At 38.3% G+C, this 15257-nt stretch overlaps 1 protein-coding gene across 3 annotated transcripts in view; it reads right to left on the bottom strand.

The window, feature by feature from the left end:
- Positions 1 to 3380: 3380 nt before the first annotated feature.
- The window catches only part of LOC104019556 (phosphatidylinositol 3-kinase regulatory subunit alpha-like), a 74834-nt gene continuing 62957 nt past the window's right edge, over positions 3381 to 15257 (bottom strand). For 2 of the 3 annotated variants that reach the window (XM_087762513.1, XM_087762515.1), the window contains 9 exons: positions 14424 to 14526; positions 13651 to 13749; positions 13346 to 13526; positions 12739 to 12864; positions 11562 to 11704; positions 11116 to 11292; positions 10942 to 11010; positions 8377 to 8547; positions 3381 to 7930 (listed from right to left, as the gene is read on the bottom strand). In XM_087762513.1, coding sequence (XP_087618639.1) covers positions 7741 to 7930; positions 8377 to 8547; positions 10942 to 11010; positions 11116 to 11292; positions 11562 to 11704; positions 12739 to 12864; positions 13346 to 13526; positions 13651 to 13749; positions 14424 to 14526 — 1259 coding nt within the window. In that variant the 3' untranslated portion in view covers positions 3381 to 7740. Of the gene's footprint in view, positions 8211 to 8376; positions 8548 to 10941; positions 11011 to 11115; positions 11293 to 11561; positions 11705 to 12738; positions 12865 to 13345; positions 13527 to 13650; positions 13750 to 14423; positions 14527 to 15257 lie in introns of all 3 variants that reach the window. The other variant, XM_087762514.1, reaches the window with a different exon arrangement.

Below are 15257 nucleotides of genomic sequence, written 5' to 3' on the forward strand. Positions count from 1 at the left end.
AGACTGGCCAAAGAGCTATTCCATACCATATGACGTCATGCTCAGTATATAAACTGGGGGGAGTTGGCTGGGGGACAGTGATCGCTGCTCGGGGACGTACTGGGCATTGGTCAGTGGGTGGTGAGCAATTGTATCATGTATCACTTGTTTTGTATATTATTATTGTATTATATTATTATCATTATTATTATTATTACTACTACTATTCTATTTCATTTTACTTCAGTTATTAAACTGTTCTTATCTCAACCCACGAGTTTTCTGACTTTCACCCTTCCGATTCTCTCCCCCATCCCACTGGGGTGGGGGGACTGAGCGAGCGGCTGTGTGGTGCTTAGTGCTGGCTGGGGTTAAACCACGACATGGGCCCCTAGGGTAAATGTTAGGTGTATCCTAAACATAATAATCTGAAAAGGGTCCCTCTGAATACCTCTGCAAATAAGATGAGCTCTTCCCTGTGGTGTAAGTGAGGGCCGTGTAAGTGAGGGCTGCCTCCATGGGAGGCCATTACAGGCAGTGAGGGGCAGCCCAGGCCCTTGGTAAGGCTGTGCCACAGGGCTCTCCTCACTCCTTCCATTTTTTTGCCTGGCTGCCGCCACCTGCAACTGTGGAGGTGCCTGTGTTTGTCCATGCAGAGCTGCCTGTGGGCACCCACTTGGGCTCTGCCTGCCCCCTGCTCGTCCTGTTTGCTCTACAGGCACCTCTACCTGACAAAACCACCCTTGCTCACCGGCCAGCTGATCAGTGCTGGTGTATGATTTACAGTGGGCCAGGTTGGTTGGCTTAGGCAGGAACCTCCTCCAGGTGGTAGGAAAGCCTGGGGTGTTGGGCACAGGGTGGGGTGAGCTGCTAGAGGCTGAGGGAGCTGGGCAGCATTGCTGGCAGCCCCACAGGGCATCCCTGGGTGCAAACTCCAGAGGGATCCTTGAGAGGTTTCACCCTGAGGCTAAAGGATCTGATGCTCATTGACAGGTTGGAGCCGAGGCCATGCTGGCATCTCAGCATCACCACAGTGCTGTGCTGGCTCAGCTCATGGCCCGGACGTCCCTGAGCAGGGAGGAGACATCACCATCCATGAGTCAGTATAGAGATAGAGCATTGGCCACTTCTCGTTCAGCAATATCTAAAGCCAGCTGGATGGCTTTCACCTCTGCAAACTGACTCAATGCACCTTCTCCTTCAGCAGTTTCAGAAACTTGTTGTACAGGACTCCATACAGCAGCTTTCCACCTCCAATGCTTCCCCACAAGAGGACAGGACCCAAAAGGGTACTGGTGGGCTTTTGATATAGCTGTCTTGGAGACGGAGGAAATTAAGCAGCTGTCCATCTTGCCCGGTCTCTCAGAGGACCCTTCTATTGTGGGGTTGCTGAGGGTCAAAGAACATGTGCCAATTGCTACCACAATGGTGCACCGGCGGCAATATCGCACCAACCAAGACTCCCTGATTCCCATCCATAAGGTGATTTGTCGACTGGAGAGCCAAGGAGTGATCAGCAAGACTCACTCACCCCCCATTTAGTCCATGACTTTGGGCTCCATTTGTGATGGTGGTCACTCAGGACAGGAGAGGTGGTGTGTTGCATGGAGTTATTGGGCACCAAAGCCATCGCAGGTCGGGTCACTGCTGCACTTGCACTGCTTCTTGTAAGGTTTGTCCTCCATTGGTTCAGGTGGTTCCTTCTATAGTAATTCCTATAACATGCAACTCAGATCACGGGTTACAACAATTTAAAGGTATATCCATTACAATCACCACCCCTGGTCCCTTGACCTTACTTTGTTTTATGGCAAAGCCAGCCTCCAGAAAGATTTGGACTATTTTCTTCCCTTTCTCAAAAACTTCTTCTGTGTTGCCCCACACAATGATGTCATCAATGTATTGCAGGTGTTCCGGAGCCCCACCCTGTTCCAATGCAGTCTGGATCAGTCCATCAAGCCTGGAGAATGCAACAATGAGAAGTTTAAAATTTCCTCTTTCCTTTTTGGCTTCACAGCTCAGAGAAAGAGGTTTGTGTGAAGTTATTCACACATGACTTCGTGTGAGTCAAGCAGCTTGGGAAGAAAAAAAAACACACCAAAAGCATTCCCAAGCCTTTAAAAAGACCACACCCACTTGTAGCTGCACAAAAATAGATTTAAGCAGTTTTTCATATTCCCTATGAAAAATGACCATCAAGCCTTAGCAAGAAAGCAGAGAGGGAAAGTGGGAGTGTGTTTGTCTGCAGATAGCAAAAATAGAATGACATTTCAGTGTCCAGTCTGCCAAGAGTGATTTCTATACAACATATGATACAGGCCAGAAATCTGCTGGTCCATAGATTTCTGCAGATTATGATCAACCAATCACAATTTCTCTCAGTAGCTGATGATGGACGATACGTGATTCATGACCTAGCTAACCTTATTTTTAGATATTGAGCTCTATGGCTACAGAAGAGTTTGTGTTGCTTAACATCCATTCAGGGAGCAGGAACGAGATAAACTTGGTGTCTATTTAAAAGAATCAGCTTATTGAGAAAAATTGCAACAGATATATTCATTGGAGATCTAACCCCACTTTCTATTAAGTGGACTAAAAATATGATAATAGCCTTTAATCTATGTTTCTTATTAGAACCTCTAAGGGCCAGTGACAATGTTGTGATTATTAATAATGATTTCAAGTCTGTGCTACCTGAGTACCTCAGTTAGGGGGTATTATGTGACTACAGTGAGCAAAACGTGGGCAGATTTTAGAATGGAAACCTCGGACAGAATGGGAATAGGAATCTCTTTCTGCTTCTAGAGTGGCTGGCTGACTTCCCCAGAGGACCTCTCCTGGGGCAAGATATGGACAGGCTCGAAGAATTCGGATACTGCATATCAATAATGAGGGGAAGAAAACAATGCTCAGAATCAGTCTTACCCAATCCCCCCTTTACTTCCTCCCTCTTCTTCATTCTCACGTTGGTTTTCACAATCAGATATAGTCATGAAGCTGGTAAATTACCTCTAGCTACAAAGGCTGACAGGCTGGCTTCATGGAAATCAGTGACAAAACTCATACTGATTTCAGAAGAACCAGAACTTCATCTGCACTGTAAAAGGCAGATTACAGATCATTAATATTGTACTGCTTTTGCAAGAGTATGAGATGAGCAGAACTGTCATTTTGGCACTATTTGGCATGAGACTATTTTGGAGATACTCAACTACTCCATTCAGTTCAATACATAGGATGGCTGTGAGTCAGCTGAAATAATTTGCTCCCTAGTTCCCTCTAATAATATGAGCATTTGGGTCTCATTTTCAAAGTAGGCCACATATAGACAGGAAGAGTCGTCCAAGGATTCTGGTAAAGAGACATCTCAGTCCTTACTGAAGCCTCAACAACTGAAATGCAGTTTCAAAACCACCTTTATTCTGTTTGAAGACTTATTACAATTTTTAAAGCAACTTAAAAACAAAACACAGCTCCATCAACTCTATAGCTTGAACAAAATTTCAAGGAGGCATGTTTTCATTGTTGCCTTTTAAAGGCAATTTGCAACCCAGTTTACCCTCCACCTCCTCAAAGACCATTTTAAACCAAAGTAGTCTTGATGTTTTAAAAACATTTAACAGAACAGAACTTTATTTTTAAAAACAAGAATAAAAAAAAATAGCAGCATCTTGGGCAGCTAATGCAGTCTCATTAGGACAAGTGCAGTGTAACGTTACCAACTCCCACAGTCCAGTTTAGTCTTCTACTGCAGTAAATACAACATGTTCTACATAAAATGTTGCATTTTGGAACCTTGTCCCATGGGAGGCATTGTGCTTTGAGCTGCCCATTTCTAAAGTGACCCCGAAAAAAATAATATCAGGATTCACTTTTCCAACTTAATACCATGTATAGCAAAAGCACTGTGTGAAAATCGGCAGTTTTCCCCATTAGAAGTATCTGAATGGTTTCCCAAGCATTATTATTTCATTGCCAATTACAAGACAAAGCCATTTCTTTACTACAGAACAGTTGACACCAAATAGAAAATGTGAAGATCTGGTTTTACAGACTGCTTGACAAGATTTCTTAGATAAGTGAACCATACAGACAAGCTTTTTTTGAAAAAAAAACCCCAAAAAACAAAAAAAACAACAAAAAACACCACCACAGGAACTCAGTTTTCTAACTGTATTTGGAAACATGCTGCACCCACAAAGGTCTAGTGTGCATGTGTGTGTGTCTTTGAACAAAGTTAATGATATCACTTACTGAATTCAGAAAAATGATCATGTTTGGTGAAAATGCACCTATACTGGGATTTATTCATACATAAACACAGCAAGTGTGTGTGCATATGCACAGATACACATCCCCAAACCTGCAAATTCAAATTTCAATTTAAGGAAATCAGAAACTCCTGATTTTGCTTGTGGGTGTTGGTTCTCTGTGTTATGTCTCATACCTTTCAAAGGCCTTGTGAAAGTGCTTCTGCAGTGCAGCATAGCTCAGAGATTTAAAATAAAACAAAAGATTTCCCAAACCAAAAAAGCATACTAAAACAATTCCCACCCTTGAATCATATTAGATGGAAAAACTACATGCCAATAGAAATATAGAAAAGCACCGTGCTTCTTCAGTTATATCCACGTGCTTTTTTTCTGTATATATTAGTCTGAGATCAAATCAAAACTGGAGTGAACAATATGGTACACAAACAACTCTGCAGTGAATAGGGTCTTTGGCAGGACGCAGCTCTGTGCATTAAGGAGGGAGGGAAATGCAGAGGCCACACAATACCTAGGTACCAAAGAAAACCCACTCATGCCCACTTTAAGGGCGTAAGTGATCCTTGCAAATTGCACAGACCCTGTGTAGGCAGAACTTCCCCTTAAGAAGCCCTATGCATTCATCCTCACAACATATAGTGCTTATTTCTCATTGTTGCTTGTGCAAGAAAAGCAAGTCCCAAATTTGTGCACACACTATTTTTTTTCTCTGCTGCAACCACAGATGAAGAGCACGATGTACAGCACGACAGGAACAAATGATATCCCATAATGGGCTGGGCATACTAAGGATATGGCCCACCGACATAGCAGAAGTTTTCTTAATATGAGGAAAATTAGATCCAAATGCCTTAACTACCATAAAATTTCTTGAGAAATACTAAGTGAAACATCAATTCAGATTACATATATTTTGCTCATAGAGAAAAAAACCCACAATTTTACTCTTAAAATATTTAACATTCAAAATTCAATATATGTCCAAAGTGTTAACTTGCTACAAGTGTTAAATTGTTGTATATTGAACTAATTTGTAACTTCAAGCCCAGTAGTATGACTGTCATGCTAGAGTAATTGTTGGTGCTTTTCATAGTAATAAAAGAGTTATTAGTAAACCAAATTTACATAGTCCTACAGGCCTGAAAAGAGGATGGAATGAGGAAGGGAAGGGAATGAGGAAGGGAAGGGATGAAGACTAAACTTCTATTCAGAAAAAAATATTCAGAATAATTTGGAAGTGGTGATTATCCCGAAACATTAATGTTGGTTGAATCTTGTTTCCTGATATAAATTCTAGTAAGAAAATACACCTATAGGAAAGCAAAGACAACCCACCAAAAAAAAAAAGAGCACAAAATCAAAATAAAATCAAAAGCCTTACAGCCTCAGAAATAAAGAAATAATGCAAAAATAAAAGATAATATAAAAACTACTGGAGAGTGGCAAATTTCTTCTTATTATTTCCAATAGCTTAATAAGCACTGCATACTTTGAATTAAAACACATGCATCTCTAAAACAGAGCTATTATGAGAAAACTCCATGGGTCTTACTCTTTTGATTGTGCGTGCAACTCCCTTTAATAGTAATGTGTCTTCCCTTTGCATCTTGGGGGAAGAATAAATTCATATCTTCATTTAGTCAAAAGTTTTCCAAGATTTCTCTGAACTTCATTACTTTATCAGTTTGCAATGTGTGAATTTCCTCAGTGGTCAGGACAGTAAATAACCATTGCAAACCACTCAGTGAATTGTCCCAGAATTCCTAATAAGTTTGCTTTAGTGGGATTCATGTATTTGTTTCCTTTAACTAAACCATAATAAGTCTCTGGTGCTTGAAATAATAGAAGTGTTCACTTTGATACTGCCTCAGTCTACAATCTTATGAAAATAAATCCAAAATGTTAAATATGAAAGCCTAATCGTTTTCAAAACAGATGTTTTCCAGTCTTAATCAGCTCTATGTTGTATCCAATTGTTCTGAGTAAAGGTGGGAGCTTTTTTTCACAATACAAAAAAAACAAACCTAAGCAACAGTTTAGAGAAACTTCCTTCATATGAAATGAAAATACCTTGACATGCTGACAAAAATTCTGCCACAGTAGGTCAAGAAGTCAGTGGATTCATTCTGAAATCCAAACTATCTACCCCAGTAAAAAATTTTCCTGTTTTTTCTGCAGTCACTGTCAGAGAAGGATACACAATTTTTCATCTTCCAAATACAAAGACAATCATGATAGAAGTTCAAAATGCTTCAAGAAGCAAACATAGCGCAGTACCGTATTCTAAAGATATCTCTGAAACAATATTGTTGGACTCGATATTTTGCAATGATGTTCATATATTTTTTATTGAATAAAGCAGCTTTGAAGCTTATCAGGCACTGCCCAAGAAAATATTTAGTAAAAAAAAATTATGAACTTTTAAAACTTTGAGCTAGTAGCTCAATATTCTATACAAATAAAATTGTAAAATATTTCATAGTTTTAATTCTGAAGCCAACTCTTGTTGGCTTCCTGTACTTTTTTTTTAAAAAAAACAAACAACAAAATGAATAACAAAAATAATCATCAGAAAAAAATATTCTCAGGCAAAAGAAAGAAAGAAAAAAGACGACAAGGAAACAAGAAAGAAAAGCAAGCTTAACCTCTAGATATGCTTGAGAGAAGACTACAACCTAAAGAAAATTGAGTATTGCATAGCATGGTCTAAGAATTCAGCTTTCAGCAAACAGAAAAGGGAAAAGAGAAGCAGTTTGGTATTGACAGTTTCCATCAATGATAGTTAGTCATCCAATACTATGTACATTATTATATACTATATGCCATTGAAAGTCCTGTTTTCTTCAGTCTTAAATAAATTCTTAAAACAGGATTTTTAAACATCTAAACAAAACACTTCCTGGCACTTCGCTATTACAATTCCTCTGAACAACATATTGTAACTGAAGCCCTTTTAAAGTGTCCCTTAGAAATGAAAGTGCCATTCTGCTACATATCATTCACCAGAAAACAGAAAATCCACAGTGCTGCATGTCTGGATCCACTGAGTGCAGCAACACCAAATCCAAGCCAGTTCGTGACCAAGAAATTCCAATAATTGAATGACAAAGATCTCTTACACTTTGTGTCTGGAGAATCCAACGTTCTAGCTGGTAAAGCTTCAGAAGTGATCATAAACAAGCACCATGGTTAAAGGCCTCTATGTCCCTGCAGGGAGATCAAGTTAGGATTTCTCTCTCTTTTGTTTTTGTTTTCTCAATTAAAAAAAAGCACTTCAGACTAGAAACATATGTTCACAGCTTAATACTGTGATCTCTCCAACTGCGGTTGTGAAGGAAAGCTCTAGTCCCGTCTGAAGACAGATAGCTTTAATACTGCAGCTCAAATTCTTGAGTAAGGCTGAAAGGAGCCTTCTCCCTCCAAAGGCCTCAATGTTGTCAAATCTTTTCTTTAGAAAAAAACCAAACAACCTGGAGTATTAAGATCTTCATCGCCTCTGCTGTGCATATACTGGGTAGGCTAGTGTAACATTGAGAGAGTCATTGTGCTGCACAAGTGATGTGTGTTGATAATGTAGCACCAGTTCTTTGAGCGAGTTGTACAAGTTATATGGCTCTGCAAATCCATACCCAGTAGGTGTTTTGTTTATCACACAGTGCTTTACTTCTCCATCCACCCTAAAGAGGAAAAAAAAAACCAAACCAACCAGTTTTTACTTTGTCAGTACAGTAAAGTTAGAAAATACGGTATTGGCAATAAATCTTAAAGTGCTAGTCACCACATAGAATTCCTGTCTTCTGTGGTAAATGTTTAACCCAAATTCCCAGATGTTGTGTTAGCTTAGGGAGGCAGGAGATGATAGGCAGGACTTAGCAGCTGCACATAAAGGAGTGCATCCATGCTCTGGTTTCCCTTCTTCTCCATGAGGCTCATCTGTGGGAGTGGCACAGGTTTGAGCTGTGTAGGAAATGGAGCAGAAATAAGGATGGCCTCAGGACTTGTTGGTCTGCTTCTAAGCCCAAAGATCCAATGGGATCCATGCATATGCAAGTGTCTATCTGCCCCTGGCTCAAGGTAGGTGCCTCAAATGTTGGTTACATCATTCACAAATTAGGGTACATACACAACAGAGCAGGCATAGCAGCCTTGTTTGCTGCTCTCTCGAATGAGGAACGTTCCATCTCGCTTTCCCCGCAGCAGATTTTCAGCTTGACTTCTATTGATATTTCCCACATTCCACGTTCTCTCATCATGATGGGGCAAGTCCTCATCATCTTCTACCATAGAGTATTGGCTGTTGAAATAGGACAAAATGTGCTTGTGAAACACATTGCAGAGCAAAATCCATGAATTAAGTAGTACCCCTTTCATATTACTTGAAAAAACAAAAAAAGTCAGTGGTTAGTAGGATGACTCCCTGGTAAAACTAGGGATGTAAACCATGTAATACTGCAAAATTTTGACCACTGAATAAAAATAAAATATAAGTTCTGGTCCTTATTTCTTTTAAAAACACTCATGTAAATCCGAAGAAGGATATAAAAGGATGCTGTGTTATCTTTCAGAATCTGCTGCGAGCGCTTCAGTACTTCAACCGTTGCTTACTGCTTTGGTAAATAGCAAGCCCAACGAAATCAATATCCTTTGAGTCATCTTCATTTCCAAAGATCAGAACACTTGGTCAGCAGTGAAAAATCATGCAATGTATCGATTACAGCTGCTGCTTGGGAAAGCTATGAGCAGTCATATAGGTAGACAGGTTAATTATTCATAGGGGAGATGGCTTTGTGGAAAGGGTGGAATAGTAGAGTGCGCTCTCTCCTTATAACCAGATTATGAGAAGAGCATATAATATAGGGCCTTCTCTACCAAAGCAGCCACCGACTATAAAGCTGATTCAGAGTTATATAGAACACTCTGAGCTAAAGCCCACCATGAAAGAAGATGTCTCTGGTTCAGCTGCGTGGACACCACTTTGATATTCTGCAATTCCAGAGCTCCCCACTTGCCCAGCAGCCTGCACTGGTGGGCCCTGCCTCTCCTGCTCAGCTTGCAATCAGTCTGTGTTTGGCTAATGTATTTATTCTTTCTGTAATAGGTTTTTAATCAGTTTTCCTTGCTCTAAGAAAACATGACTTCTCACTCATCCACAGTTCTGTCTTTCTGAAGATTCTCAAAGTAGTCTACAGAAATCAGCAATCACACAGAACACACAGAATTCATTTTTTCAGAAAGAAGAAGTGTGCTTTTGTTTGAGATTACACTCTCTCTAGTTCCCTTATCCCATTGTACTCCTTTGTCCTGCAAGATATTCAAATGCATTCAGCAGTGGCTCTATTTTTAACCAGCACCTAGAGAAAGGGATTCCTATTTTTACTGCTGCTCATTATACTGGTTTTTTTCTGCTTTACAACTTCAGAAAAAAGTAATATTCTGAAAGTTTAATTTTTCAGCAGAAACCTGAGCACTTACTAGACTCACTGGCAAGAAGAGTCACAGAGTGAGAGAAAAGGAAGATTTTCTTTAAACAGTTTCACTTACTATTTTGATGCTACGTTAAAACCATGACCTGGTATTGTTCTTTGTCTACCGTTGAACTGATGGAAGTACCACTGGAAACAGGTGTCTACATATTCTCCATCATATCATCTTTGAGCTGTGCTAAGACTGAGTGAACAACATGGCTTTAAAATGTGTATGCCATTTTTATCCCCTGCTGTGATTTATTTTATCCCCTGCTGCTTCTACCAATGCAGCTGCAGCAAGGATGCACAATTTCCAAGATAACAGTAGGAGACTCAGTAAACCAGGCCAAATTAAAATAGACCACTAATGAGGACAAAGCTAGAATGTAAATCCAGAAAAGTCATTGTCAGTGTGCTGCTTTTGCTATATGTTCAGCCAGGCAGTGTAAAAGGCATGCACAGGAAACTACATCAGCAGAAAATCTTGATATGAATATTACTTAGACAACTTTGGTTTTCTATTTGTTCATTCTTCACTGTTACTACACTTTTGATATTATTTTGTGGCTTGCTTTTGTTTAAATTTGGTCTACATTTGCACCACCCAGGTGCTTTTTGCTTTTTTCCCAGGAATGAAGTGAAATTTATTCAGTAGCCAAGCCCCAGTCAGAACCTATACTAAACTGAACTGCTGAAATGACAGAATACTATATTGCCATTTCCCAGAAAAATTAACCAGACCACACAACCAGAGAAGGACCATTCTTCAGCATACACAATTTTATCATCTCCAATAGCAATGTGATATATTGATGTGGGTACCACTATACTAGATAGCACCATGGTACCAACGCTTGAAATTTGGAAACAGCCTACCCTTGCCTAAGAGACCTTCTGAACAATTTATCTATCCATATGACATCTCTACAAGATACTAATGCCTTATGATCTTCATTTTGCTGGTAAGAATAGAGACACAGGTTAAATTCCAGTGCTTTGCTATAGATTATGCACTTCCCTGAATAATGGCAGAGTAGTGGATGAGACAGAGTCTTTTCTAATATTTGCATTACGTAGGCTGCTGTGCGTTAACAGTGTGCATTGCTACTGGAGAGCTAGGCTTGAGATTTCCTCTGTGTGGTCCAGGAATTAAATATGCTTTATCTCACTTTTGCATAAGATGACTTGAAATACCAGTAATATTTACATCTTTTAATACTCACTCTTCTGTATTTTCATTTCCAAGCCATTCATTTAGCTTCTTTTGCCGAACACCTTTTTGAGTCAGCCACCTGGACAATAATTGCAAATAAAATTAATTGTTAGTCACAGAAGTTAGATGCCAATAAAAAAAAAAACTTTAAAAAAAAGTTTTGTTAATTAATAATGATACTCACATCAAGTACTGATCTCTTGTCTTCCTCAGCTGTATGAGGTCTGGCTTAATGCTGTTCATACGCTTGTCTATCTCTCTATATTCAGCTGCTTGCTTCTTTAAATCCTCTTCTAATCTACGCCTGCTGTCCACAATTTCACTTATTCGAGACTTCAGTTTTTCATAGTTGTGCATAATTCTGAATGGAATAATGTGGTAGGTTATACTCTGATGAAGTCTTATTCATGACTTTATATCTGCTATTTTCTTACGTAGACATTTAAGAGAACAGATTATTTCTCTAGATGTAGGTACACTTTTTGCAAATTCACATCTACCCCATTTGAGGCTTGCTGTGCTTACAACTGAACAACTTTAAACTTGCCAACTTGCTTTAGTTTTAGGCAGATCTATATTTGGCATTGTTTCTTTCTTCAAAATCATACGATTTGAAATATAAACACTGACCTTTGTATTTCTTTTTCATTTCCTTCCCGTTTAAATTTTTCAATGTATTCCTTACTGTATCTTTCTTGTGTTTGGCACTGCTCTTCAAATATTTTTATTGTTTCATTAAATGCTTCAATAGCTGTTCTTTTCATTTGAATTTCCTGAAAATAAAATAATTGTTATTACAGTTGTTATCAAACAGAGGAGATATATGATTTATTGGCTTGTATCACAGAAACACTTCCGTATGTTGTAGCAGAATGACTTCAATATCCCTTTACCAGAACACATTCTGTCTGCAGAGCCTTACAAAACAAAGAAAACAGGCCTGTACAAAAGGCTACCATGATGAGGCTTTCCGTGATGAGGTTTTCCAAGAAAGAAAAACTGCTAGACAAAGAGCTAGCTACAATCTTTGTTTTGTATAAATATCTTTTATTTGTGATGATTAGAGCCTTATGGCAATGCATTTTGTCCTTTGTACCAACTAATGTCCTTAGAAGTACATCTGGCTTTCTGAAATAAAGGTATAAGATATTGGGCTGGACAGGTCTCAAGAGGTCATCTAGTCTATCCTCCTGCTCCTACATAGCTAGTCGATAGCTAAGTATTTTAAGTTCAAGTTGTCTGCACTCCTCCACCTTTCTTCAATTATTTTGAGGTGTATTTCCTGAATATTTTAAGAAGCAGTCTTGATTCTGGGGCTGTAAAACAGCACTAATTCACTGGCACTTCAAGACTTGTCTAATAGTTTATTAAGATGTAAGAAGGATAGAGGCAGCTTTGCATTCCTGCACTGTATCTGCACATCATCACTCCACCCTGCATAGGTGAAACCAGACCCTTAAAACACTAATAATAAAATACAATGCTTCCCTGCAGATGTGTCTTGAAAACATTAACTCAACTTGATGAGGTCAGTATGCAGAACTGTTGGTAAATCAAGTCAGTTCTGTGCTTGCTTTGGATGCAGGTGTCAGACTTGAGCACAGGGTTAGGTTACAGGTGGTGACTATTCAAACACGAGTAAGCAATTCTACTATACTGAGCGAGCACATCAGATATGTTTCCTCTTTTGGGCAATGGTAGTGGTGGTGGAAGGGAGGAGGATGGAGGAAGATGACAGTATGAATTTACAGTAATATTCTAAATCTACAGAAGTCTTCCACTCCCTTTGGTTTCAAATCTAGCTCACCTGAGATGTTCTTGTGTAGTCTTCATAGAGTCTGTCATATTCTCGGCTTTTTTCTTGAAACTGGGTATTATATTCATGTAATTTCTTTCCCACTGCTTCAATGCTATCCTCTTTTACAACTTGATCCTGGGATGATGAGCAGAAGGAAAGATAATCCGTAAAGAAACAATTATATTGCACAGATTTTCAGGATAAAACTGCTTAAAAATGACCAGATAGTTACATGGTAAATGTGACTTCTCTTTTATCAATATGGAGATATGATATACTATATGCATAATATGCAGATTAGGAATAAAATTAATGACAAAAAGCAATTTTGCATTGCAAGTGTTCAGCTTTATAATGAAAATTATATATTTCATCATTAATGAGTGGGATATTTATTAACATAAGTTTATTTCTTAATAATGTATCTGCAGTATTTAAAGTTTTATTTATTTATATGCAAATTGTGGAGTTGGTTTTAAACAAAAACATCCATTTTTATACCCACTTTATCTTTTCAAACATTAACAGAGATGAAGTCCTTCATGATAAATGACTCCCCAGTCTGCAGTAATTTCTCTGTATTTAAGTGTAACACAAAGAAAATAGACCAAATTACCTGCTGGTACTTAGATACTGGATACAGTAATTTTACATCCAGTTTAGGATTATACTGGGCTAGAGATTCATTCCGGTAGTGGTTTATTAGCTCGACCACAGAGTTGAAAGTTAATGGGTCAGAAAAGCCGTATTTCCCATCTCGGTGAAATATTTTGATTAATTTGTTATTTCCTCCTTTCCTGCAAATAAAGTTTGTTGAAAAGTTAGGCATACTTCAAATACTGTTTCCTAAGGAACACTGTATTTTAAATGCAGTATTGCGTTTTACTGTCAGGTATTACAGACCTAGCGTAATTATCTTACCTTAGCGTAAGTGTGTAGTCCCCATGCATTTTGGTTGAAGCATCTCGTACCAAAAAGGTACCATCAGCAGTGTCTCGAAGCTTCTCATTTACTTCTTCTCTAAAATTAAAGGAAAAGTACCCAATTATTTAAGCTACTTCTCACTCATTCACCTTCTCACTGTGCTCTAAATTATTCTGTTTTAAAATAACTGTTTTTTATAAGCTTCCTTGATCTCCATATTAATAAATACAGTTATTTAATAGCTTATTTAACATTACTAGAGAACAACTGGGATATAAAAATGGTATATTCTATGTCCTCTCACTGCTGGAATAAAGTTATATTCATGCAAAGGTCTTTCTGCTTGTTCATACAAGCCTGCACAACTGGAGCAGCCGGTGCTGGTCAAATGCACCTATATATAGTACAGTTTAAAATGTTGCTAATATATGGCACTTGATAACCATTGTGCCTACAGTTGAGGTTCTGGATGAAAGACAAGAAGAAAATACTTATTTCTTGGTGTTGTCCTTTCATGCTAGCATTTCATATAGCTGTCTTAAAATAACAGAACAATCACCAAATCATTCCACATATTACATTCTAACTGACTGCCAGTAATTTTTTAGTCATGCTTGGAATAAAACCAACTGTAATATGTTTGTGTTGGAAAATATCCTAAAAATGGCTCTTAGAACTGTAATTTTTCTATATTTAAGAATACATACACACAGAATAACAGCAAGAACATAAACCCAAACATAAGAAATACATGTCTTGAGCTGATTTACCTTGAGATATCTCCCCAGTACCATTCAGCATCTTGTAATGACATGTTGTTATTCATGCCGTTGTTAGTTACAGTATTAGGTTTCGGTGGCTTAGGAGGCAGTGCTGCAGATGAAGGGGGAAAAAGTTGATTATAACTCACTGAAAACCTGACCATATATTCCTTGAAATTACACATTATTACATGAATGAGAAAAAAGAATAGTTACAAAATAGAATTTTCCATCACTAGCAGTCTTTAAAAGACATTGGAGGAATCAAGATATTTTACTGAAAACAATATAATTAAACAAAAAAGATGTACTGTTTCAAAAAAGTATATTAGTCTTGCAATAATATATTTTAAGCAAAATATAACACCATACTCATCTCCTCCCCCTGTGAAGAAAGCATTTGAGAAAAAAAAATTCTGAAGTTAGCTTTTACCTTCTTCCACTGTCTTCAGGTGAATATAAATAATAAAACATGTAAAATTTTATTTTTTTTCTCCTGCGTAATGATCTTAGAGGAATGTTGCTGCTTCCTCACCTAGAAGCTGAGTAACAAAAGATGCAAACCCACAGCAATACTGTTTATTTTAAGAAGAAGAATTGGGTTTCTGTGATCCTCAGCATTCTGTGCGATGATTTGCCAAAAAACACTTTAAGAAACCCATCTGTGACCCAAATATCCCTTGTGTTAATCTTAGTATTCTACAGAATAAATTGTGTTCCAAATGCCAGGACTGATTAAAAACCACATCCTCCTTTTCTCAGTGTCAAAGCTGCATACATATACCAGTGGGTGCCAGAGAAGATACTGCAGCACTCCTGACTTAGTAGCAAGGGGGAATTGGA

This window comes from Nipponia nippon, unplaced genomic scaffold, assembly GCF_047370975.1.
Source record: "Nipponia nippon isolate SJK-2023a ecotype South Korea unplaced genomic scaffold, ASM4737097v1 scaffold_26, whole genome shotgun sequence".
Lineage (NCBI taxonomy): Eukaryota > Metazoa > Chordata > Aves > Pelecaniformes > Threskiornithidae > Nipponia > Nipponia nippon.